A 27,689-nucleotide genomic window follows, 5' to 3' on the forward strand; every position below is an offset into this window, starting at 1 on the left:
CAAAAGCAGTCCGGAGCTGCGCGTCCCTCAGTCCGGAGCTGCCCCTTATTCCCCGGTGTTGCCCCTTAAATTAGGTGGGGTTTATTTGAGGGTGGTCATTGGGAGGGGGATACGGAAAGCGGGTACTGGACTATGTGAGGTTGGGGACCACGCCCAAAGCCTGAGCACCACCTGAGTCAGATGCCCACCAGACCCTCCCTAGACTTTTGTGGTGCGTCCGGAGTGGGCGCACCTTGAGGGGGGGGGGTTATGTCACGTTCCTGACCTGTTTTCTGTTGTTTTTGTATGTGTTTAGTTGGTCAGGGCGTGAGTTGGGGTGGGCATTCTATGTTATGTGTTTCTATGTTGGTTAATGGGTTGCCTGATATGGTTCTCAATTAGAGGCAGGTGTTTTACGTTTCCTCTGATTGAGAACCATATTAAGGTAGGTTGTTTCACATTGTTTGTTGTGGGTGGTTGTCTCCTGTGTCTGTGTTTGTAGCGCCACACGGGACTGTTTCGGTTTGTTTGTAGTCTGTACCTGTTCGTGCGTTCTTCGTGTTATGTTAAGTTCTTATGTTCAGGTCGGTCTGCGTCGTTTGTTGTTTTGTAGTTTGTTAAAGTGTTTTCGTGTGTTTTCGTCTTTACTTTAGTAAATTCATTATGTCATATAACAACGCTGCGCTTTGGTCCAATCCCTACTCCTCCTCTTCAAGCGAAGAGGAGGAGAACACCCGTTACATATGTAAACATTATTAAAGTGGCCAGTGATTCCATGTCTATGTATATAGGGCATCAGCCTCTAGGGTGAAAGGGTTGAGTAGCCAGGTGGTAGCCGGCTAGTGATGGCTATTTAACAGTCTGATGGCCTTGAGATCTTTTTCAGTCTCTCGGTCTCAGCGTTGATGCACCTGTACTGACCTCGCCTTCTGGATGATAGCGGGGTGAACAGGCTGTGGCTTGGGTGGTTGATGTCCTTTGTGATCTTTTTGGCCTTCCTATGAAATCGGGTGCTGCAGGTGTCCTGGAGGGCAGGCAGAGTGCCCCCCGGTAATGCGTTGGGCAGACCGTACCACCCTCTGGAGAGCCCTGCGGTTGTGGGCAGTGCAGTTGCCGTACCAGGCGGTGATACAGACCGACAGGATGCTCTCAATTGTGCATCTGTAAAAGTTTCTGAGGGTCTTAGGGGCCAAGCCAAATTTCTTTGTTATTTCTACATTATCAGGTGAAGGAGGATATTCTCAGAGCAGCGAGAGAGAAGAGACAGGTGACATGGCAGGGATCTACAATTATGTTCTTCCCAGACTATTCTAAATGAGTTAACGACCGGAGGATGGCATTCAAACAGGTAAAAACTGAGATCAAACTCAATGAAGCAAAGCACAAGTTTGACTCACCAGACGAAGCCTCAGCCTCATCCAGAGAAGATCTGCCAGAGAGGACCATTGAACCCAGAATTCTATTGGATGAGGCTATTTTTATTTAATGTTTTTCTCAACAACAAAGAAATAGATCTATTTTTAAGGGCTTTCAGATTAGCTCTATTTAAAGATTAAGTGTGAATTCAATGCAAAGCTATGATTTTCCAGTAGGTTGTGACAAAGAACTATAGCCACAGATATAACAATGAGACAGACATTTCACAGGATGTATAAATGTGAAGCAATCGCTTCGCGTTTCCAGTCACTACCAAATACAGTGCATTCGGAAAGTATTCAGACCCCATGACCTTGATGAAAACCTGCTCCAGAGCACTCAGGACCTCAGACTGGGGCGAATGTTCACCTTCCAACAGGACAATGACCCTAAGTACACCGCCAAGAGAACGCAGGAGTTGCTTCGGGACAAGTCTCTGAATGACCTTGAGTGGCCCAGCCAGAGCCCGGACTTGAACCCGATCTAATCTGAAAATAGCTGTGCAGCGACGCTCCCCATCCAACCTGACAGAGCTTGAGAGGATCTGCAGAGAAGAATGGGAGAAATTTGCCAAATACAGGTGTGCCTAGCTTGTAGCGTCATACCGAAGAAGACTCAAGGCTGTAATTGTTGCCAAAGGTGCTTTAGCCTTTCTGAAATCCCCATCCCGGATCCGGGATTTCTGTCATTAAAAACCTAGCATAGCGTAGCCTAGCATAGCGTAGCCTAGACTAGCATAGCGTAGCCTAGCGCCAGAGGGTAATCATAAAATATAATTTCATGAAATCACAAGTGCAATATTGCAAAACACAGCTTAGCCTTTTGTTAATCCATCTGTCGTCTCAGATTTTGAAATGATGCTTTCCAGCAAAAGCAATACAGGCATTTGTGTAAATGTATCGATCGCTCGACAAAACAATAAGAACAGCTAGCGCCAGGTAACTCGGTAACAAAAACCAGCAAAGCAATCAAATTAATCGTTTACCTTTGTTGATCTTCGGTTGGTTTCACTCACGAGACTCCCAGTTAGACAGCAAATGTTCCTTTTGTTCCATAAAGATATGTTTTATATCCAAATACCTCCGTTTGTTTGATGCGTCATCACAAGTAATCCACCGGAAAAAGCGTTCGCGACAACGGCGGAAAAAAATCCAAATTATATCCATAATGTCCACATAAACATGTCAAACGTTGTTTTTGATCCAACTTCAGGGTGTTTTTCACATATCTATTCGATAATAAATCAACCGGGACAGTTGGCTTTTCACTAGGAGCGAGAGAGACAATGGCTACCTTTCAGATTTGCGCAAAAATCACCCGGAGAGCCCCCACCTGTCCACTTACCCAATGTGCTCTTGCAGGCTCATCCTTCAAAATAAAGGCCTGAAACTACGTCTAAAGGCTGTTGACACCTTAGGGAAGACATAGAAAAGGAGGTCTTATTGATGTGACTTCACATATGCGATAGGAAGGCATTGGAACACAGAGCTCTCAAAATGCGTGCCACTTCCTGCTTGAAATTTTCTCAGGTTTTCACCTGCAATATCAGTTCTGTTTAACTCACAGACAAAATTCTTACAGTTTTGGAAACTTCAGYGTGTTTTCTATCCTAATCTGACTATTATATGCATATTCTAGTTTCGGGGGKTGAGAAATAGGCAGTTTAAAATGGGTACGCATATTTTGCCAAGTGTTAAAATTGCGCCCCCTAGTTAGAAGTACTGAGTAAAGGGTCTGAATACTTATGTAAATGTATATATTTCAGCTTTTCTTTTTATATATTTGAAAAAATTCTAAAAAACTATTTTTGCTTTGTCATTATTAGGTATTGTGTGTAGATTTATGAGGAAAATAATAAGGCTGTAACATAACTAAATGTGGAAGAACTGTACATACGCTTATTATAACTTCTTTATAACTCAATGACCAATATAGCTTAATTAAAATTTGCCAGCTGGAACCTTAAATGGATTAACCATATAATCAAGAAAAAGAAGACGTTGGGTGCTCTTGGGTGGGAAAGGCTTTCTCTGGCCCGGGTACAGGCAAATGCAGGGGAGTATCTATTCTCATACATAAGGAAGGCCGTGAACTTAACTGAAACTAAAGTGCTAATTTATTCAGATGGTCGTTATATAATAGTTTGCAGGCTCTGGATGGGAACTTCAGGTGTTCTTTGCAATATACTGAATATGCACCTAATGCAGACAGACACAATTTCTCTCTTAGAACTGGGTGACATCCAAATATTGTTGGCGGGTGATTTTAACCAGATTCTCTACAAGGATCTTGACAGGTCTCAGCATAGAAACAGGGTGGAGAGTAAATCAGCAGCAGCAATAAGACTTCTAGCTAGGGATTTAGGCTTAAAAGATACCTAGAGGTTAATGTACCCGATGGGAGGGACTATTCTTTCTTCCCCCCACCCACAATGTTTACTTTAGGATTGATTACTTCCTAATCTCACAGTTGCTATTTGATATATCTATCAGTGCTACTATAGGTAATACAGTAATTTCAGACCATGCTCCTGTGTTCATATGCCTTTCCAAGTTTTCACAGACTCCTAGGAGCCGCAAATTGTACTTGAACACGTCTCTGTTAAAATATAGTATATTCATCAAAATGATTAGTGATGAGATATCTATTTTTTTAGCAAACTAGCAAGAGACAGAAAAGTACTCTGACGGTTATGTGAGATACTCTTAAAGCATATTTGAGGAGGAGGATTATATCTTATGCTTCATTCAAGAAAATGACAGCCAATCTACTCTCCACCGAACTAGAATGTTAGCTTAAGGCACTTGACACCTTATACTCCCAAAACAGAGACAGAACTATGTTAAACAAGATAATCTCTACTATTGCTAATTATGAGTTTAATAAATAGATATCATAAAAAAGCTGAGTATGCACTGTTCCACCTTAACCAATCTTACTGGGAGATGGGTGAAAAACCTGGCCGCTTGCTGACATACAGACTAAAGCTGCAAAACAGTAGGAACCATATAGCTGGCATACGGTTGCAAGATAGTGCAATTTCTACCTCTTCAAAGCAGATAAATGAGGAGTTTAGAGGCTTCTACAACACCCTTTATACATCACAGGGTGTACTGGACAAACAAAAGTTGGATAGCTTTGTTGCACACCTGAATTTACCACAGCTCTCAGATAAGAATAGAGATTACTTAGATGCACCACTTAGGGTTGAAGAGATCTCTTAGGTTATCAAGAATATGCCTTCTAACAAGCCTCCCTTCTGACTTCTATAAAAAGTTTGAGACAATTATTACTCTAGTTTTGCTAGAGGTAAATAATGATGCATATAAAGTTGGATCTTTTCCCTCTTCCATGCATACAGCAATTATCTCTCTTATCCACAAAAAAGGGAAAGATCCACTTGATCCGATAGGATATCGGCCTATTTCTCTTATTAATAATGATGAAAAGATCTTAGCAAAAGTGCTTTCAAACAGATCGTCCTTCATTGGTAGCGTCATCAACCTGGATCAGACTGGCTTTATCCCCCACTTACACGATTTGGCATTTAAAACGTTGTATGACACTCCTTATGCCTGTGTTTTAACGAATGGTCTCATATCCAACCCTTTCCAGTTAAATAGAAATAGAAGACAAGGATGGCCATTAAGCTCCGGTCTATTTGTGCTAGCTTTGGAACACCTGGCCCAGAAACTGAGAGGTCACCCGCTTATTCATGGTGTTATGGCGGGCAATATTCAGCATAAGCTTATGCTTTATGCAGAGGGCATGTTACTCTTCTTGTCTCAACATGAGATATCTGTCCCTGCTTACTACAAACTGTTGACGGATTTACATTATTATCTGTTTATCATATTAACTGGCATAAATATGAGGCTCTTCCTTTATCTTTATCCACTCTCTTTAACATCGTTAGCATACTGGTTATTGTTCGGAATTTCGTATGACTCACGTGCCAAAAGTAAACTGCATGTGTAAACTGCATGTTACTCAGGCCCAGAAGCTAGGATATGCATATAATTGGTAACATTGGATAGAAAACACTCTGCAGTTTCTAAAACTGTTAAAATTATATCTGTGAGTATAACATAGCTGATATGACAGGCATAAACCCGAGAAAAATCCACCTGGAATTATTTAATTTTTTAGGTCACAGGCATTTCAATGCTAGCCTATGGGATATAAAAATAGATAGGACCCAGATTGCAGTTCCTATGGCTTCCACTAGATGTCAACAGTCTTTAGAAAGGGTTTCAGGCTTGTTTTTGAAAAATTAGCAAGTAGTTGTAGTTTTTCCAAGGTGTCTCTCATTAGAAAAGTTGTCTTGTTGGCATGTGAATGAGGTGGACGCTCTTTGTTATTTATCTTCCCTATTGAACATACTATTCTCCATCTTAAATATGATTGTTTATTTAGATATTAGAGTACCTGAGGATTAATTAGAAACATTGTTTGACTTGTTTGGATGAACTTTACTGGTAACCTTTTGGATTTGTTTGTATGCATGTTGAACAAGTGGATCACTGAGATCATTGGCGCCAACTAAACAGACTTTTTTGGATATAATGAAGGACTTTATCGAACAAAACGACTATTCATTGTGTAGCTGGGACCCTTGGGATTGCAAACAGAGGAAGATATTCAAAGGTAAGTGATTTATTTAATCGCTATTTGTGATTTTGTGACGCCTGTGCTGGTTGAAAAAGTATTTTGATTTGGGGCGCTGTCCTCAGATAATCGCATGGTATGCTTTCGCCATAAAGCCTTTTTGAAATCTGACAACGCGGTTGGTTAAACAAGATAAGTTAAGCTTTTAAATGATGTATGACACTTGTATTTTCATGAATGTTTAATATTACGTTTTTGTATTTTGAATTTCGCGCTCTGCAGTTTCACCGGATGTTGTCTTAGGTGTCCCGCTAGCGGTTCATGCGCCCAAACATTAACCGATGGACATGTAGATGGTCCCGTAAGGGTATCAAATACCTTGGCATTCTAATACCACCCAGCCACAGGGATATTGTTGGAGAGAATATGAAACCCTTACTTCTAAAAAACCTGTTTACTGATTACTGAAAAAAACGCGCAAACAAAATGGAGGTTTTTGTATATAAAGAGACTTTATCGAACAAAATAAACATTTATTGAGTAAATGAATGTCTGCTGAGTCAACCATATGAAGATCATCAAAAGTAAGCGATTCATTTTATCTCTATTTCTGACTCTTACTCTGTTCTACTTGGCTGGTTACTGTTTGTAATGAATTGTCTAGTGGGCTATGTTCTCAAATAATCGTAAGGTATGCTTTCGCCGTAAAGCATTTTTTAAATCTGACACAGTGGTTGGATTCACAAGACGTTCATCTTTAAACCTATGTAAAATATCTTTTGTTTTCTGAATTTTTATAATGAGTATTTCTGTATTTGAATTTGGCGCCCAGCAGTTTCACTGGCTGTTGAAGAGGTGGGACGCTAACGTCCCTGTCACGCCCTGGCCTTAGTTATCTTTGTTTTCTGTAATATTTTGGTTAGGTCAGGGTGTGACAGGGGGGATGTTTGTGTATAGTTGTCTCGTCTGGGGTGGTTGTATGGTATAGGGGGTTTTGGTAGAGTGTATGGGTTTGTGTTGAGTGTAGGTGTCTAGGTAAGTCTATGGTTGCCTGAATGGTTCTCAATCAGAGACAGCTGTCATTCATTGTCTCTGATTGGGAGCCATATTTAAGGCAGCCATAGGCAGTAGGCTGTTGTGGGTAATTGTCTATGTATAGTGTTTAGTGTCAGCACTATTTGTTTGAATAGCTTCACGGTCGTCTGTTTGTTGTTTTTGTTCGTTTGTTTCGTCTTCATAATAAAGAAGATGTCTTTCTATCACGCTGCGCCTTGGTCCACTCTGCCTCATTACGACGATCGTGACAGTCCCACATACCCAAGAGAGGTTAACAACCAAGGTGTCATTGTAAGCTGATGATACATGTTGTTTTCTTTTAAATCCACAATCTGGATACCTCCACAGCCTCATAGAGGATCTAGATAATTGTTCTAATATCTCTGGATTACAACCAAATTAGGATAAGTGTACTATATTACATTTTGGATCACAAAAAAATAAAACTTTTGTTACCGTGTAGTTTACCAATAAAATGTTCTGGCGGTGAAGTGGACATACTCAGTATTCATATCCCTCCCCCCCAAAAATTATCTCACTGCAATGCATTTTAATAGAAAGTTTGCAGAAGTAGTTAAGAACTTGCTACCATGGAAAGGAAAATGTAAAAATCACCCTGATTAACTCTTTAGTCATATCCCAGTTTACCTGTTTTCTTTTGGCCTTTGCGTACACCGTGCGACTTGTTTTTTAAGTTATATGAATAAAATATTACATTTTATTTGGAACAGCAAGGCAGACAAAATTAAATGGGCCTATTTATATAATGAATATGAATTCGGAGAGCAGAAATGTTTAAAGCATTAGATCTCTCAGTAAAGGCTTCAGTAATACAAAAGTTATACTTAAATCCGAACTGGTTGTTTAGCAGATTAGTAAGAATGTCTCAATCTGTGAAAATCGAACCCTAAATGTTGTTTCAAGCAGTCAACTCACGTCTGTATGTATTCCTCAGAGATCCTAGAACGTAGCCAGACTTCACTATATCCTTAGGGGTGTAGTATATCCTATAGGACACCAAATTTGGTCAGAGAGCGACGCCTTCATTGCACGCCATTGACGCGGCCGATCTTCACTTGATCGACTCAAAAAAAAAACATGTTGTTTTTTTCTTTGTATTTTCTTCTACCAGGGATTGTTTTTGGGATTGTTTTAATCTTACGGTATAATCTTTGTAAATTATATCATAAATAGGACTGGTGGAGTTATGTCACACATGCAGCGAACAAAAATATATGGAAATGTCTGCTCTACTCAAAATTACAACTCTCTAATTGCAGCATTACTGCAAAAATGGAAGAGGCAAGTTGAAGGGGAAGAAAGTAAGGAACTCGTCAGTTGGCCCTGCATTAAAGACCAAAATCGATTAAAGAAAATAGTGATAAATTACAAATGATACCAGTTTAATTTAAGGACCAGAAAATTGACATTTACATGGAGCTAACTCCATAAATAGCACTGCTGGGTGATTTAAACAGTCATAGTCAATCGATCAATAATATAATAATACTCTTAGCAAAAAATGTTATCTTTAATTTACAATCGTTAGAAACTATGAGAATAGAAAGGTTCAGAACTTTTGTGAAACATCACAGTACAGTTGAAAAATATATGGCAGATACAAATCAAAACTGGATGGTCTTCAGAGATAGATGGGAGGGTTTGAGGATAGCTGAAGGATGGGACTAAAAATAAACAGAAGTAACAAACAAAAGCAACACAGTAAATCATACTGTGTCCGTAACATTTGTATAAACTCTGTCAACTGCGTTTATTTTCAGCAAACTTAACATGTATAAATATTTGCATGAACATAACAAGATTCAACAACTGAGACATAAACTGACATGTGACTAACAGACATGGAATAATGTGTCCCTGAACAAAGGGGGGATCAAAATCAAAAGTAACAGTCAGTACCTGGTGTGGCCACCAGCTGCATTAAGTACTGCAGTGCAGTCTCCTCATGGACTGCACCAGATTTGCCAGTTCTTGCTGTGATATGTTACCCCCCTTTTCCACCAAGGCACCTGCACGTTCCCAGACATTTCTGGGGTGAATGGCCCTAGCCCTCCCCCTCCGATCAAACAGGTTCCAGACGTGCTCAATGGGATTGAGATCCGGGCTCTTCGCTGGCCATGGCAGAACACTGACATTCCTGTCTTGCAGGAAATCACGCACAGAATGAGCAGTATAGCTGGTGGCATTGTCATGCTGGAGGGTCATGTCAGGATGAGCCTGCAGGAAGGGTACCACATGAGGGAGGAGGATGTCTTCCCTGTAACGCACAGTGTTGAGATTGCCTGCAATGACAACAAGCTCAGTCTGTCCACCTAACTAGACCAAGGAGAGGCGGCCAAAGGAAGAATTGGTTTTGGGGTGACCAGAGAGATATGCCTGCTGGAGTGCGTGCTAGAGGTGGGTGCTGCTATGGTCACCAGCGAGCTGAGATAAGGGGGGACTTTACCTAGTAGGGTCTTGTAGATGACCATAGCAGTGGTGGGTAGTATATGGGGCTTTGGTGACAAAACGGATGGCACTGTGATAGACTGCATCCAATTTATTGAGTAGAGTGTTGGAGGCTATTTTGTAAATGACATCGCTGAAGTCGAGGATCGGTAGGATGGTCAGTTTTACGAGGGTATGTTTGGCAGCATGAGTGAAGGATGCTTTGTTGCGAAATAGGAAGCCAATTCTAGATTTAACTTTGGATTGGAGATGTTTGATGTGAGTCTGGAAGGAGAGTTTACAGTCTAACCAGACACCTAGGTATTTGTAGTTGTCCACATATTCTAAGTCAGAACCGTCCAGAGTTGAAATGCATGCATTTAGTTTTACTTGTATTTAAGAGCAATTGGAGGCCACGGAAGGAGAGTTGTATGGCATTGAAGCTCGCCTGGAGGGTTGTTAACACAGTGTCCAAAGAAGGGCCAGAAGTATACAGAATGGTGTCGTCTGCGTAGAGGTGGATCAGAGACTCACCAGCAGCAAGAACGACATCATTGATGTATACAGAGAAGAGAGTCGGTCCAAGAATTGAACCCTGTGGCACCCCCATAGAGACTGCCAGAGGCCCGGACAACAGACCCTCCGATTTGACACACTGAACTCTATCAGAGAAGTAAGTCTGTGAACCAGGCAAGGCAATCAATAGTTGAGAAACCAGCGTCGAGTCTGCCGATGAGGATGTGGTGATTGACAGAGTCGAAAGCCTTGGCCAGGTCAATGAATACGGCTGCACAGTATTGTTTCTTATCGATGGCGGTTAAGATATCATTTAGGACCTTGAGCGTGGCTGAGGTGCACCCATGACCAGCTCTGAAACCAGATTGCATAGCGGAGAAGGTATGGTGGGATTCGAAATTGTCGGTAATCTGTTTGTTGACTTGGCTTTCAAAGACCTTAGAAAGGCAGTTTGGGTCAAGAGTGTCCCCCCCTTTAAAGAGGGGGATGACCGCAGCTGCTTTCCAATCTTTGGGAATCTCAGACGACACGAAAGAGAGGTTGAACAGGCTAGTAATAGGGATGGCAACAATTTCAGCAGATAATTTTAGAAAGAAAGGGTCCAGATTATCTAGCCCGCCTGATTTGTAGGGGTCCAGATTTTGCAGCTCTTTCAGAACATCAGCTGACTGGATTTGGGAGAAGGAGAAATGGGGAAGGCTTGGGCGAGTAGCTGTGGGGGGTGCAGTGCTGTTGACCGGGGTAGGGGTAGCCAGGTGGAAAGCATGGCCAGCTGTAGAAAAATGCTTATTGAAATTCTCAATTATAGTGGATTTGTCGGTGGTGACAGTGTTTCCTATCTTCAATGCAGTGGGCAGCTGGGAGGAGGTGTTCTTATTCTCCATGGACTTTACAGTGTCCCAGAACTTTTTAGAATTTGTGTTGCAGGAAGCAAATTTCTGCTTGAAAAAGCTAGCCTTGGCTTTTCTAACTGCCTGTGTATATTGGTTTCTAGCTTCCCTGAAAAGTTGCATATCACGGGGGCTGTTCGATGCTAATGCAGAARMCCATAGGATGTTTTTGTGTTGGTTAAGGGCAGTCAGGTCTGGAGAGAACCAAGGGCTATATCTGTTCCTGGTTCTAAATTTCTTGAATGGGGCATACTTATTTGAGATGGTGTGGAAGGCATTCTTAAAAAATAACCAGGCATCCTCTACTGACGGGATGAGATCAATATCCTTCCAGGATAGCCCGGCTAGGTCGATTAGAAAGGCCTGCTCGCTGAAGTGTTTCAGGGAGCGTTTGACAGTGATGAGTGGAGGTCGTTTGACCGCTGACCCATTACGGATGCAGGCAATGAGTCAGTGATCGCTGAGATCTTGGTAGAAATCAGCAGAGGTGTATTTAGCGGGCAATTAGGATGATATCTATGAGGGTGCCCGTGTTTACGGCTTTGGGGTGGTACCTGGTAGGTTCATTGATAATTTGTGTGAGATTGAGGGCATCAAGCTTAGATTGTAGGATGGCTGGGGTGTTAAGCATGTTCCAGTTTAGGTCGCCTAGCAGCACGAGCTCTGAAGATAGATGGGGGGCAATCAGTTCACATATGGTGTCCAGAGCACAGCTGGGGGCAGAGGGTGGTCTATAGCAGGCGGCAACGGTGAGAGACTTGTTTTTAGAGAGGTGGATTTTTAAAAGTAGAAGTTCAAATTGTTTGGGTACAGACATGGATAGTAGGACAGAACTCTGCAGGCTATCTTTGCAGTAGATTGCAACACCGCCCCCTTTGGCCGTTCTATCTAGTCTGAAAATGTTGTAGTTAGGGATGAAAATTTCAGAATTTTTGGTGGTCTTCCTAAGCCAGGATTCAGACACGGCTAGAACATCCGGGTTGTTCTAGCCGTGTCTAAACTGGCTAGCTTCTGGGTAGCTTCTGGCTAGCTTCTGGGTAGCTTCTGGCTAGCTTCTGGCTAGCTTCTGGGTAGCTTCTGGTTAGCTTCTGGCTAGCTTCTGGTTAGCTTCTATTGTGGATTTCAGATTTGAGGTAAATAATACTTTTTTTTTAAATTGGTGAGGCGGGTTGCAGGAAAGTGTTTTGAAGTTGAGTTTTTGGAAAATAAAATATATAAAAGATATGCGAAGAAAGGTGTAAATATATATATATACGGGACACGAAAAGACGAGGACAAAAAGACGTCTGACTGCTATGCCATCTTGGACAATTGCCTACCGTCTGTAAGCTGTTAGTGTCTTAACGACCGTACCACAGGTGCGTGTTCATTAATTGTTTATGGTTCATTGAACAAGCATGGGAAACAGTGTTTAAACGCTTTACAATGAAGATCTGTGAAGTTATTTGGATTTTTACGAATTATCTTTGAAAGACAGGGTCCTGAAAAAGGGACATTTCTTTTTTTGCTGAGTTTAGTGTGTATAAACTGGAAGTGGAACCCTAAGTGTTGTTGTTCATTAGTTTACTCCAATTAGGGGAACAGTGGTAGGGTTATGGGAAAATAATGAAGTAAAATATATTGAAAAATATATAAATATTATATATAAAGTACCAGTCAACATTTTGTACACACCTACTCATTTAAGGGTATTTCTTTATTTTCATTATTTTTTACATTGTAGAATAATAGTGAAGACATCAAAACTATGAAATAAAACATATGGAATCATGTAGTAACCAAAAATCAAAGTAGCCACCCTTTGCCTTGATGGCAGCTTTGCACACTCTTGGCACATTCTTTCAATCAGCTCCACTCTACGGTCCAAATCATCCCAAACCACGTAACAAAATGTGGAAAAAGTAAAGGGGGCTAAATACTTTCCGAATGCGCTGTACATATAGTATATATACAGTACCAGTCAAACGTTTGGACACACCTACTCATTCAAGGGTTTTCCTTTATTTTTACTATTTTCTACATTGTAGAATAATAGTGAAGACATCAAAACTATGAAATAACACATATGGAATCATGTAGTAACCAAAGAAGTGTTAAACAAATCAAAATATATTTTAGATTTTAGATTCTTCAAAGTAGCCACCCTTTGCCTTGATAACAGCTTTGCACACTCTTGGTATTCTCTCAACCAGCTTCACCTGGAATGCTTTTCCAAAAGTCTGGAAGGAGTTCCCACATCTGCTGAGCACTTGTTGGCTGCTTTGCCTTCACTCTGCGGTCCAACTCATCCCAAACCATTTCAATTGGGTTGAGGTCGGGTGATTGTGGAGGTCAGGTCATCTGATGCAGCACTCCATCACTCTCCTTCTTGGTCAAATGGCTCTTACACAGCCTGGAGGTGTGTTTTGGGTCATTGTCCTGTTGAAAAACAAATTATAGTCCCACTAAGCGCAAACCAGATGGGATGGCGTATCGCTGCAGAATGCTGTGGTAGCCATGCTGGTTAAGTGTGCCTTGAATTCTAAATAAATCACAGACAGTGTCACCAGCAAAGAACCCCACACTCCAGCACACCTCCTCCTCCATGCTTCATTGTGGGAACCACACATTCGGAGATCAGGATGCTCTCGATTGTGCATCTGTAGAAGTTTGTGAGTGCTTTTGGTGACAAGCCAAATTTCTTCAGCCTCCTGAGGTTGAAGAGGCTCTAACTGACCCCTATGTCTCTTGCATTTGATGCTTCCTGTTTTCAAGCAATGTGAACAGAAACCAGGAGATTGAGATCTTGAGACCATGATTCCTTTATTATTTGTGAGATAGTGCTCAGCTTTTTCATATTGTCGGCTCAGGGATTCAAATTAGCAACCTTTTTGTTACTGGCCAAACGCTGTAACCTGCTAGGCTGACTGCCACCCCTGATTGGAGAGAGTTTCCGAGGTGTGTGTGTGCTAAGCCCTTGTAGGGGTCAGAGCTCTCCGTCAGCCAGTTATGACCCCTTCACTGGGGGGTCAGGAGCATGCATGTGCGTGTGTGTTTTGCTCTCCCCTCTCCAATCAGTTTTCAATTGCCACACAGGCACCTCAGACCTAGCAAAAATACATTTCCTGGGAAACATTAAGTAGCCATTTTGAGTCAACATCAATGTCAGATTCACCTCTGGGGGGTCCTGAGTGTGTGTGTCACCGCAGCCTGCGGCACGGTCTGACACACACACACTGCTGAGAAACCATGCAGAGAGATCATCAATAACAACACACACACACACACTCACAGGCAGGCAGGGAGGCAGGGAGGCACAGACGAAAGCACACACATGCTTTATTACTTCATTTGGATCCAAAATGTACCATTGTGAGTAAGCTTGAGTAAGCTTCAGTAAGCTTGTGTGAGACTAGTTAACATAGGCTACACACACACAAACAGAAAAACAAACAACCAGAAATGTTTATAGACATACGTAATGGTTAGTACCAGGATAGATGCACACACACCCGCCCACCCACCCACCCACACACACACACACACACACACACACACACACACACACACACACACACACACACACACACACACAACACACACACACACACACACACACACACACACACACACACACACACACACCCACACACACACACACAACACACACACACACACAACAGCACTGAACTACACTGACCATGCCTGCAGGACTGTCGTTCCTCTTTGCTATGGTTTGAGAACAGAAATACTGGTGGTTGTTGTTACTGCATATCATTGGATATCCTGCAATAATTGGCTGTTGAGACTAGCGGTCGAATGAAGATTGGGGCTCCCATGCATATTCTCTTTCATAAACAAATGCAGCCCACACACACAAACATACACACACACACACACACACACACACACACACACACACACACAGTACATTTCCGAGAACAACCAATTCATTAATTCGTGACCACACAGGTCATAATACTACAAACACAGTTACTATAGGCACCTCATGATGTGTACAAACGTATGATTACACAAAATTAACCAAATATCTCCTCTTTCCATCTCCTCTCTGTTCCCCTCTTTCTTTTACAGGCAGTCCAATCCCCCTGTAGGAGTATAACATTATTTGCAAGAGCAACAATAAACAATGAGTGGAAATTCCCATTCCATCTCCTAACATTCTATTGTTGGCAACATGGCTTTGCATGTTGACAGTGTTGCTCTCCCACCCCTAAACATAGCTCTATGGATTATTCCACCTGTGGGGTCTACTATGTCCCCCACTGGGTGTATACCATCATCATAAGTGAGGGGTGGGGAGGCGAACAAGTTGCTTAACGATAACTGGATTACTGGCCCTGGATAATGACTATTTGGGGACCCTAATGCCATAAATGACTTATGTGAAAAACTATGGGGTGGGGGGTTGGGTGTGTGTTTCTAGTGTGTGTACACAAAGTGGGGCAGAGGCTGGCTGGGGGGTTAGAGGGGGGTTGGTATTTTTCGCCTTAGCACAGCTCTACAAGACCCGGCACATCACAGCACAGCTCAACTAGACCCCGGTCCATCACAGCACAGCTAAACCAAACCCGGCCCATCACAGCACAGCTCAACCAGACCCGACCCATCACAGCACAGTTCTACCAGATCAGGCCCACCTCAACTCAGCCCAGCTCTACACAGCACCGACCACTACCCTAGGGTCTATCAAAACACTGTCGAGGGTAGTGCACCACATGATGCAGCCCACACCATGTATCATTCACATCATCAGCCCTCATATGCTGAGAGTTTGGAGCGTCTGCAGCCACACTGCCCTCCACACCACCCTCCTCCTCATTCCCCCCACAACCGCCCTCCCAGGCTAGTTTTGGTTAACTTCCTTACTCCCATCCCCAGTACAGGCCCAAGTGGTGGGGATAGGCAACAACACATTCCACACGCTGACCCTCAACACAGAGGTCCCTCATGGGGGCGTGCTTAGTCCCCTCGTGTACTCCCTGTTCACCCAGGGAGTACAGGAGGGTAGAACTGTGCTGTGATGGGTCGGGTCTGGTTGTAATGCTGTGCTGTGACTATGTGCCACGGACTATGTGGCCAAGCACGGACTCTCAACACCACATTAAGTTGCCAATGGACAGATCGGTGGTAGGCCCGATCACCGAGGATGATGGGACGCATGTAGGCAGGATGGTCAGAAACCTGGCAGTGTGGTGCCAAGACAACAACCTTTCCCTCACGTTGAAGCAAGACAAAGCGAGCAATCGTGGACTACAAGCAAAAAAGAGGAGCTGTAATGAAGCGGGTTAAGAGCTTCAATTGGTGTCCACATCACTAAAGACCTATCATTGGTCCAACTTTACCCAAAAGCTAGATATCAGGATCTAACAAAGAGTCGAAGAGGGCACGACAACGCCTTTTGTTTTCAGGAGGCTGAAAAGATTTGGCATGGGACCTCAGAGCCTCAAAAAGTTCTAAAGCTGCATTATCAAGCAGTCCCTGACTGGTTGCATTCACAGTTTGTGGTAATGGCAACTTGCTCGGCATCCATCCTCAATGTGCTACAGCGAGGGTAGTGTGTATGGCCCAGTACATCACTGGGGCCAAGCTTCCTGCCATCCAGGACAGAGGAAAGCCCTAAAAATTGTCAAAGACCTCCGGCCACCCCAAGTCCAAGATGGTTTATTCTCGTGCTACGCATGGCAAACAGTATCTGGAGCGTCAAGTGTGGGGGAAAAACCTCAACAGCTCAACTGTTCAATTCCTTGGTGTTCACATCACTAAGGACCTATCATGGGCCATAAGACTGCTGAACGCGTTAAAACTTCTTCGGGATCGGTGGAAACGGAACGGTTTGAGCTAATGTAGGTTATGCAATTAACATGAGGTTGTAGTAACAAGAAAATTTCCCAGGACATAGACATATCTGATATTGGCAGAAAGCTTATATTCTTGTTAATCTAACTGCACTGTCCAATTTACAGTAGCTTTACAATGAAAGAGAATACCATGCTATTGTTGTTTGAGGAGAGTGCACAATTTTGAACATGAATAGTATTAATAAACAAATGAGGCACATTGGGCAGTCTTGATACAAAATTTTGAACAGAAATGCAATGGTTCATTGGATCAGTCTAAAACATATTATCTTTTACCAGATCTATTGTGTTTATATTCCTACTTTACTTACACTGTATTCGGAAAGAATTCATACACCTTCCCTTTTCCACATTTTGTTACGTTACAGCCTTATTATAAATGGATTTGAAAAAGATTCTCAATAAACACACAATAGCCCATAATGACAAAGCGATAACGGTTTGAATATTTTTGGCTAATTTGTAAAAATGCAAAACAGAAATACCTTTATTACATTTACAAGTATTCAGACTCTTTGCTATGAGACTCGAATTTGAGGTGCACCTGTTTCCATTGATCATCCTTGGATGTTTCACAACTTGATTGGAGTCCACCTGTGGTAATTCATTGTGATTGGACATGATTTGGAAAGGCACCCACCTGCCAATTTAAGGTCCCTCGCAGTTACGGTGCATGTCAGAGCAAAACCAAAGCCACGAGGTCGAAGGAATTGTCCACAGAGCTCTGAGACAGGATTGTCTCAGATAGGCAACACACATTCCACACGCTGACCCTCAACACAGGGGTTCCTCATGGGGGCTGTTAGTCCCTCGTGTACTCCCTGTTCACCCAGGGAGTACAGGAGGGTAGAACTGTGCTGTGATGGGTCGGGTCTGGTTGAGCTGTGCTGTGACTATGTGGCCACGACTATGTGGCCAAGCACGACTCCAACACACCATTAAGTTTGCCAATGACAGACGGTGGTAGGCCCGATCACGCGAGGATGATGGGACCGCATGTAGGGAGGTGGTCAGAAACCTGGCAGTTGGTGTCCAAGACAACAACCTTTCCCTCAACGTGAGCAAGACAAAGGAGCAGATCGTTGGACTACAGAAAAAAGAGGAGCTGTAATGAAGCGGGTTAAGAGCTTCAAATTGGTGTCCACATCACTAAAGACCTATCATTGTCCAAACACACCAAAGCAGTCATGAAGAGGGCACGACAACGCCTTTTCAGGAGGCTGAAAAGATTTGGCATGGGACCTCAGAGCCTCAAAAAGTTCTAAAGCTGCATTATCAAGAGCATTCCTGACTGGTTGCATCACAGTTTGGTATGGCAACTGCTCGGCATCCATCCTCAATGTGCTACAAGGGTAGTGTGTATGGCCCAGTACATCACTGGGGCCAAGCTTCCTGCCATCCAGGACAGAGGAAAGCCCTAAAAATTGTCAAAGACTCCGGCCACCCAAGTCCAAGATGGTTCTTTCTGCTACCGCATGGCAAACAGTACTGGAGCGTCAAGTGTGGGGGAAAAAACCTCAACAGCTCAACTGTTCAAATTCCTTGGTGTTCACATCACTAAGGACCTATCATGGGCCATATAGACTGCTGAACCGTTAAAACTTCTTCGGGATCGGTGGAAACGGGACGGTTTGAGCTAATGTAGGTATGCAATTAACATGAGGTTGTAAGTAACAAGAAAATTTCCCAGGACATAGACATTCTGATATTGGCAGAAAGCTTATATTCTTGTTAATCTAACTGCACTGTCCAATTATCAGTAGTATTACAATGAAAGAATACCATGCTATTGTTGAGGAGAGTGCACAATTTTGAACATGAATAGTTATTAATAAACAAATAGGCACATGGGCAGTCTTGATACAAAAATTGAACAGAAATGCAATGGTTCATTGGATCAGTCTAAAACATATTATCTTTTACCAGATCTATTGTGTTATATTCTCCTACTTACTTACACTGTATTCGGAAAGAATTCATACACCTTCCCTTTTCCACATTTTGTTACGTTACAGCCTTATTATAAAATGGATTTGAAAAAGATTCTCAATAAAACACACAATAGCCCATAATGACAAAGCGATAACAGGTTTGATATTTTTTGCTAATTTGTAAAAATGCAAAACAGAAAATACCTTTATTTACTTTACAAGTATTCAGACTCTTTGCTATGAGACTCGAATTTGAGGTGCATCCTGTTTCCATTGATCATCCTTGAGATGTTTCTACAACTTGTTGGAGTCCACCTGTGGTAAGTTCATTTGATTGGACATGATTTGGAAAGGCACCCACCTGCCAATTTAAGGTCCCTCAGTTGACGGTGCATGTCAAGCAAAAACCGTAAGTCCACGAGGTCGAAGGAATTGTCCACAGAGCTCTGAGACAGGATTGTGTCGAGGTACAGATCTGGGGAAAGGTCCAAAAAATTTCTGTAGCATTGAAGGTCCCCAAGAACACATTCTTAAATGGACAAAGTTTGAACCTTCAATGCTGGACCTGAAAATAGCTGTGCAGCGACAGTCCCCATCCAACCTGACAGAGCTTGAAAGGATCTGCAGAGAAGAAAGGGAGAAACTTCCCAAATACAGGTGTCAAGCTTGTAAAGTCATACCCAAAAAGACTCAAGTCTGTAATCGCTGCCAAAGGTGCTTCAACAAAGAACTGGGTATTTCATACATTTTACAATAAGGCTGTAACGTAACAAAATGTGGAAAAAGTAAAGGGGGCTAAATACTTTCCGAATGCACTGTACATATAGTATATAGTTTGGACACACCTACTCATTCAAGGGTTTTCCTTTATTTTTACTATTTTCTACATTGTAAATAACACATATGGAATCATGTAGTAACCAAAGAAGTGTTAAACAAATCAAAATACATTTCATATTTTATATTCTTCAAAGTAGCCACCCTTTGCCTTGATGACAGCTTTGCACACTCTTTGGTATTCTCTCAACCAGCTTCACCTGGAATGCTTTTCCAACAGTCTGGAAGGAGTTCTCACATATGCTGAGCACTTGTTGGCTGCTTTGCCTTCACTCTGCAGTCCAACTCATCCCAAACCATCTCAATTGGGTTGAGGTCGTATGATTGTGGAGGCCAGGTCATCTGATGCAGCACTCTATCACTCTCCTTCTTGGTCAAATAGCCCATACACAGCCTGGAGGTGTGTTGGGTCATTGTCCTGCTGAAAAACAAATGATAGTCCCACAAAGCTCAAACCAGATGGGATGGCGTTTCYCTTTAGAATGCTGTGGTAGCCATGCTGGTTAAGTGTGCCTTGAATTCTAAATAAATCACTGACAGTGTCACCAGCAAAGCACCCCCACACCATCGCACCTCCTCCTCCATGCTTCATGGTGGGAACTACACATGCAGAGATAATCCATTCACCTACATTTACATTTACATTTAAGTCATTTAGCAGACGCTCTTATCCAGAGCGACTTACAAATTGGTGCATTCACCTTATGACATCCAGATGGAATGAGACCACTCTATACAATTAGCTGCATCTAAAATCTTGTAAGGGGGGGCGGGGGGGTGTGAGACACCTACTCTGTGTCTCACAAAGACACAGTGGTTGGAACCAAAAATCTCACATTTGGACTCATCAAAACAAAGGACAGATTTCCGCTGTTCTAATGTCCATTGCTCATGTTTTTTGGCCTAAGCAAGTCTCTTCTTATTATTGGTGTCCTTTATTAGTGGTTTCTTTTCAGCAATTCAATCATGAAGGCCTGATTCACACAGTCTGCTCTGAACAGTTGATGTTGAGATGTGTCTGTTACCTGAACTCTGTGAAGCATTTATTTGGCCTCTTCAGCAGAGGAAACTCAGGATCGTCCTTTCCTGTGGCGGTCCTTATGAGAGCCAGTTTCATCATAGCGCTTGATGGTTTTTGCGACTGCACTTGAATAAACTTTAAAAGTTTTGAAATGTTCTGGATAGACTGTGTGGTGGAATTATTGTAATCAAAAGGAGAGACTTTTAGATTTCTTGAAAACAATCAAACTTTATTATTTAACTAATGCAGTAATGGAGCTTGTCGGTAATCACCCCTGGAGGTGATCAATGAGAACTCAACGAGCTGGTTTGAGCCACAGCATTTTATAGCAACGTCCATCCTCCTTCAATCTACATGACAAACAACAGATGTATGGAATGGGTCACAAGGTTAAAATGTCTATGAAATATACTTATAATTCACATCAGATAGTATCTGCTGTAAAAACTGTCCTCATTGTGTAGAGACCAGCGTCTGGCCTCACAACTCCATACTGGAGCCATCTCCCCGTGGTACCCCGTACAGAAACATTAACTCATGCTCTGGAATGCGGTATCACCCAAAGACATCGTAAATCTCCGGTCAGTGTTAAATCTCCCCCTTTCAGTTCACACAGACACAATAGAGTTATAAGAACCTTTAACCCATAATCTTGCAATTTTTCTCTCACAACTGACCTTCATGTCTTAAAGTAATGACGGACTGTTGTTTATTTTTTCTTATTTGAGCTGTTCTTTCTATAGTATGGACTTGGTATTTTACAAAATAAAATATCTTCTGTATACCACCCCTACTGTGACGTTGGTATGAAGAGATTCGGGAGACAGGCGCAGGAATGCATAATAGTTGTTTTTATTAAGCCCAAATTATGGCGCGCCGTGTAAAGGTACGGGGATGAAGACCAAACAAGAACGCAACAAAACACAGGGTAGAAACCCAAAACAAAAGAGCGAGGAGTACCTCGAATAAATAACACACGCGCACAATGTGGTAAACGGAACGAGACCCGTAATCATCTGCGCAATCCACAATGGCACGAAAGCCAAAACACACAGCACAGGTACTCACACGCACCAACGGACATTGCAACAATAATAGACAGCACCATGGTGAACAAAGGGCACGTACATACAAATACAATCAGTGGGAATAGGGGCCAGGTGTGCGCAATGAAAGTTCCAGAGGGATCCATGACACATACCTTGTCACAACACAACTGATTGGCTCTAGTGCATTATGAAGGAAAGAAATTCCACAAATTAACTTTTAACAAGGCACAACTGTTAATTGAAATGCATTCCAGGTGACTACCTCATGAAGCTGGTTGAGAGAATGCCAAGAGTGTGCAAGGCTGTCATCAAGGCAAAGGGTGGCTAAAACTTTTTTGGTTACTGCATGATTCCATATGTGTTATTTCATAGTGTTGATGACTTCGCTATTATTTTACAATGTAGAAAATAGTCAAAATATAGAAAAACCCTTGAATGAGTAGGTGTGTCCAACCTATATATATTTTTATATATATTGCGTGTGTATTTTCTGTAATTTATGTAATTCAGGGCTCATCCGTAAAAGAGACCTTGGTCTCAGTATGACTCCCTGATTAAATCAAGTTAAAACATAAATAAAATAAATAAAAAATGTGTGTTTTGATACACAGATAACTGACAGCATGGTACACATGGTGTTTCCCCCCCCCCCCCCATTTCCATCTCTCTTTCTCCCTTACATAAGAGGGATCAATTACTGAAGGCCAGGCCCCTCTGGACCCAAATATGTCTTTCTCTTTCTCCCCCCATCCCTTCCTTCCTCTGCACGTACACTCTCTCGCTCCACCCTCCCCTCTCTCGCCCACTGTTCACCACACACCATGCCCTCTCCAGGAGCCCCCAGTACCTTCCGCTCCATCCCTTGCAGCCTCTAACCTCCTGCTGCAGTACCAGCTGCACTAACGCTACCCCCTGACTATACCCCCTGCCCTGCCCAGCATCTCAATAGTCTAAAGTGGCCTCCTCGTCTCTTCTCCTCTGCTTTATCTGCACGGAGATGAATATACAGGCTTGGGAGCGCAATATGTCGAAGAGAGTGTAGGTGTGAGTCCAAAGCCGGCATTCTCAACAGTCCTTAAATAGGATGGTTAATCTGGCTGTGTGGTTGATTGATTATTTTTAACCTTTTATTTAACTAGGCAAATTCTTATTTACAATGACGGCCTAGGAACAATAGGTTAACTGCAATGTTCAGGTGGCAGAATGACAGATTTTTACCTTGTCAGCTCAGGGATCTGATCGAGCAACCGTTCGGTTACTGGCCCAACGCTCTAACCACTAGGCTACCTGCCGCCCCAAAATGTATAGGCTCCCTCTGGGTTAGTGTTGTTACACAAAAAGCTTCCCTCCATCAACCCAGTTCATTGTTGAATAAGGGTTGGGATTAAAAATGCTTTGTGGACCCTTTTGTGACCCCCGTCAAGACAGGACGGGGAGCTGCCATTTGTGACATGTAGCAGGGATGTTAGAGCGTGTTGCTCAGGCCTATATAGTCCAGTATGAATAGAGTAAGCAATGACTAGTGAACTAACAAAGGAGGAACCTTTCATGTGGGAATTTGATGTAGCATGTGATTCGGTTGGTGCACAGAAACCATGTTGGAACAGAATTAACCTGTTAGTTGTTTGTTATACTCGTTTGTAGAGGTTATAAAAGAGTTGAGGGAGAAAAAGAGAGACAGAAAGAATAATCGACCATTGAGAGGCCTTACCTGCAATAAGAGTATGAAGTAGTCAACTGCCTTCCCTCTCTGGTAGACATAGTGTTGAGGACAGCGTTTGTCACTGTCATTAAACTTGATCTCCTGGATCACGTCTGGGTGTCTTAGAATCCTCAACAGAACCTTGTCTGAGATCTGGGACGGGCTGAACAACGTCACCTCTGGATGAGGCAGGGAGATAAATATATTGTACATACAACATGTAAGATACGTATATGCATGTATGAGATCTGGTATGGGCTAATTAACCTCTGGATGGGAGAGAGACATGCAGTATATTAGACATATATTATAGACACAGACATATATAAGGCTGTGGTTTATCACAGCTATATATTGAATTGAAATGATCCAATGATAAAGTAGTCCAACAATATGCTGCGTGTCTTTAGTGGTGATGACATGATGTCAGCAACATCACAGAGACATAAAGACAGAGAGAGAGAAGCGACAGAAAGAGAGGAGACAGGAGGATGACAGCATCAGAGAGTGGTGAGATAGACTGATATAGACACTGAAACAATCCCAGTAGTGACAAAAAGAAAAGACAACGAGACTTGTAGAGGCAGACACAGACAGGCATGCTGTAACACTGCTCTGTCTGTTATTTTAGAGAAAGAGGTAACTGCAACGGCATTCTCGCTCTAGCTGACAGCATGCTACAACAGACCACATGACTAGTGGTGCTGGTAACACTTTGTGTTACATAGATTACTACAAGTGAATCATTTATGTAATTACATTCAAACAGGTTTGAGAATGTTTCATTTTTACAATGAATGTTTAATACCTGCAGGAATTGAAACTATGACCTTGAGTTGTAACCGTAGCTTAACAACTGAGAATCACATACTATATGGTGATTCTATAGTGCATGTGAGTGTTTTGCTTTGTATGGTGTGGTTGGGAGGTTGATTGCCCCACATGTCATTATTTTGGTTGGTGGGCAGGGTCACATGTTCTAACCTGTAGTCAGGAAGCGGTGAGCGGCCAATAGCAGTTGAGGGGAGATCTTGACTTTGGATTCGCTCTCGCTCTGTTTGAAGGCAGAGAAGTTCCTCTTGTTCTTATTGGGTGCCACCTTTTTCCTGTTTCTGCTGTTGTCAGCTGGGAGGGAGAGAGACAACATAAAGGACAGGTCAGAATCAGAGATACATCCATATGTCTTATTTAAAACCAATAACAGCCTTTTCTAATACCCTTTTCACACTATCCATCCTGAACCTTACTGAACCATACTGTGGTGACAATTCACATTGTCCATTCCAGCATGGTGGATGCATAAGCAGGTGAGCAAAGTACAGCTCAGCTTTGTTTGGCTCAGTAGTGTGAAAAGGGTATAGCTTGTATCTATTATTTCAGTGCAAGTAATACATGTGTTACAGGCTCACATGACATAAAAGCGAAGATGTAACAAACGTGTTATGAGTGTGTTACATTTTATAGACTCACTGTAGAGGTCAGACTCATCCAAGATCTCTGATTTGATGATCTCCTCGATGACGTCTTCCAGGGTGACCAATCCCAGCACCTCGTAGAACGGATCCCCCTCCCCCTCGTCATTCACCTTCTGAACAATGGCCAGGTGGGACTTACCTGGAGAGAGAGAGAGAGAGAGAGAGAGAGAGAAAGAAGAAAAAAAAAAGGAAAGGAAGGGGGGAGAGAGGAGAGAGAGAGAAGAGAGAGAGAGAGAGAGAGAGAGAGAGAGAGAGAGAGAGAGAGAGAGAGAGAGAGAGAGAGAGAGAGAGAGAGAGAGAGAGAGAGAGAGAGAGAGAGAGAGAGAGAGAGAGAGAGAGAGAGAGAGAGCAGAGAGAGAGAGAGAGAGAGAGAGAAGAGAAGAGAGGAGCGAGAGAGCGAGAGAGAGAGAGAGAGAGAGAGAGAGATAAGGAGGAGACGAACAGAAGAGAGAGAGTAGAGAGAGAGAGAGAAGAGAGAGAGAGAGAGAGTAGAGAGAGAGAGAGAGAGAGCCCCGAAGAGAGAGAGAGAGAGAGAGAGAGAGAGAGAGAGATAGGAGTTGATCAATATTACAGGCCAAAGTTAATGTCCATGGAATGTTAGAGCCATACATGACGTTGTCACTGCCTCCAGGACAGACTTCTAGTCACCAATATCCTTATTAAAATATCATTGTTAGCCTACGTTAATGCTAAGTTAATGCTAAAGGGCCAGTATGACTGCATTAAAACAACTACCCGCCCAAGCACAATTTTACCATACACTCCTCTGCTTGCCCTGCTTTGATCGCTGACAAGATGTTGATGTGTATCTGTATCTGTCATTAAGACTGTCTGTAGCTGGACTTTGGCCACGGTCACTCTGTTACAGTACAGCAAACACATCCTAACACAGTGGTATTCAAAGTCGGGGTCCCGACAGCTAGTGGGGTCGCAGGGGAACTGCAGTAGGGTCACCAAAATGTTTTAGGTACAAAAAATGTACAGTACTGATTATTGTATGGTTAAAAAAAAAACAGACATTTTGGAGAAAGATCATTTGAAAGATACAGTTTCATTGAGTAAATGTATTTATTGGTATCCCATGCAAACCTGCTAATTAGAAGGTCCTGTGTAGATTGTATTTTCAACCAGCAACTACACTACATGACCAAAAGTATGTGGACACTTGCTCGTCGAACATCTCATTCCAAAATCAATGGCATTAATATGGAGTTGGTCCCCCTTTTGTTGCTATAATAGCCTTTACTCTTCTGGGAAGGCTTTCCATGAGATGTTGGAACATTGCAGAGACTTCCTTCCATTCAGCCACAAGAGCATTAGTGAGGTCGGGCACTGATGTTGGGTGATTAGGCCTGGCTCGCAGTCGGAGTTTCAATTCATCCCAAAGGTGTTCAATGGGGTTGAGGTCAAGGCTCTGTGCAGGCCAGTCAAGTTCTTCCACACTGATCTCGGAAAAAAAAAAATCTGTATGGACCTCACTTTGTGCACAGGGACATTGTCATGCTACAACAGGAAAGCCCTTCCCCAAACTATTGCCACAAAGTTGGAAGCACAGAGTCATCTAGAATGTCATTGTATGCTGTAGCGTTAAGATTTCCCTTCACTGGAACTAAGGGGCCTAGCCTGAACCATGAAAAACAGCCCCAGACCATTATTCCTCCTCCATCAAACGTTACAGTTGGCACTATGCAATGGGGCAGGTAGCGTTCTCCTGGCTTCCGCCAAACCCAGATTTGTCCGTCGGACTGCCAGATGGTGAAGCGTGGTTCAGCATGCCAGGGAACGCGTTTCCACTGCTCCAGAGTCCAATGGCGACGAGCTTTACACCACTCCAGCCAACGCTTGGCATTGTGCATGGTGATCTTAGGCTTGTTTGCGGGTGCTAGGCTATGGAAACCCATTTAATGAAGCTCCCAACAAACAGTTATTGTACTGACGTTGCTTCCAGAGGCAGTTTGGAACATGGAAGTGAGTGTTGCAACCGAAGACAGACGATTTTTACGCGCTACGGGCTTCAGCACTCGGCGGTCCCATTCTGTGAGCATGTGTGGCCTACCACTTTGCGGCTGAGCCGTTGTTGCTCCTAGACATTTCCACTTCACAATAACAGCACTTACAGTTTACCGGGGCAGCTCTAGCAGGGCAGACATTTGACAAACTGACTTGTTGGAAAGGTGGCATCCTATGACAGTGCCAAGTCCACATACTTTTGTCACTGAGCTCTTCAGTAAGGACATTCTACTGCCAAAGTTTGTCTATGCATTGTTGTGTGCTCGATTATATACATCTGCCAGCAACACGTGTGGCTGAAATTGCCAAATCCACTCATTTGAAGGGGTGTCCACATACTTTTGTATATATAGTGTTTCAGGAAATAACACTGACCATATTTTGTCACACTTTTACAGTGTTAATTTAATCAGCTGGTGTACAATATGATTAAAAACACACAGGAAAAACATAATTCTGACTGCACTTGGCCTTTAACTCATCAATATGATTCTTAAAAGACAGCTTGTCGTCTATCCAAAGGCCCAGATATTTGTAAGCAGGGACATGATTACCTTGGCCACACACCAAGACAGGAATACAAAATTGAGAGAGGACTATGCAGTATAGCATAATGTCTATACAGCTACTTCTCATGCGTCTTTCTACTCAACTATACGATCATGTTTAGCTGTTCGAAAAGTTTGTCTGTTGTTTCCTTCTAATGAGTCTGTCTCTCAATCGCATCTCCCTCTTCGTTCTATCTAACAATCAAATACAGGTAGGCGTACGTACTTATTACTGCGGTGTCTCAAATCCCGCTCTCTCTCTCTCTCTCTCTCTCTCTCTCGTCTCTCTCTCTCTCTCTGCTCTTCTCTCTCGTCTCTCTCTCTCTCTCTCTCTTCTCTCTT

At 42.8% G+C, this 27,689-nt stretch overlaps 1 protein-coding gene across 1 annotated transcript in view; it reads right to left on the bottom strand.

Annotated features, from left to right (window-relative positions):
- LOC111974574 (metal transporter CNNM4) overlaps positions 1–27,689 on the bottom strand; it is a 49,224-nt gene that overhangs the window by 6,451 nt on the left and 15,084 nt on the right. Inside the window, exons 2-4 of the mRNA XM_024002409.2 lie at positions 24,785–24,928; positions 24,299–24,439; positions 23,324–23,493 (exon numbers count right to left, since the gene is read on the bottom strand). Coding sequence (XP_023858177.2) covers positions 23,324–23,493; positions 24,299–24,439; positions 24,785–24,928 — 455 coding nt within the window. The remainder of the gene's footprint in view (positions 1–23,323; positions 23,494–24,298; positions 24,440–24,784; positions 24,929–27,689) is intronic.

Source organism: Salvelinus sp. IW2-2015, linkage group LG15 (assembly GCF_002910315.2).
Source record: "Salvelinus sp. IW2-2015 linkage group LG15, ASM291031v2, whole genome shotgun sequence".
NCBI classification, from domain to species: domain Eukaryota; kingdom Metazoa; phylum Chordata; class Actinopteri; order Salmoniformes; family Salmonidae; genus Salvelinus; species Salvelinus sp. IW2-2015.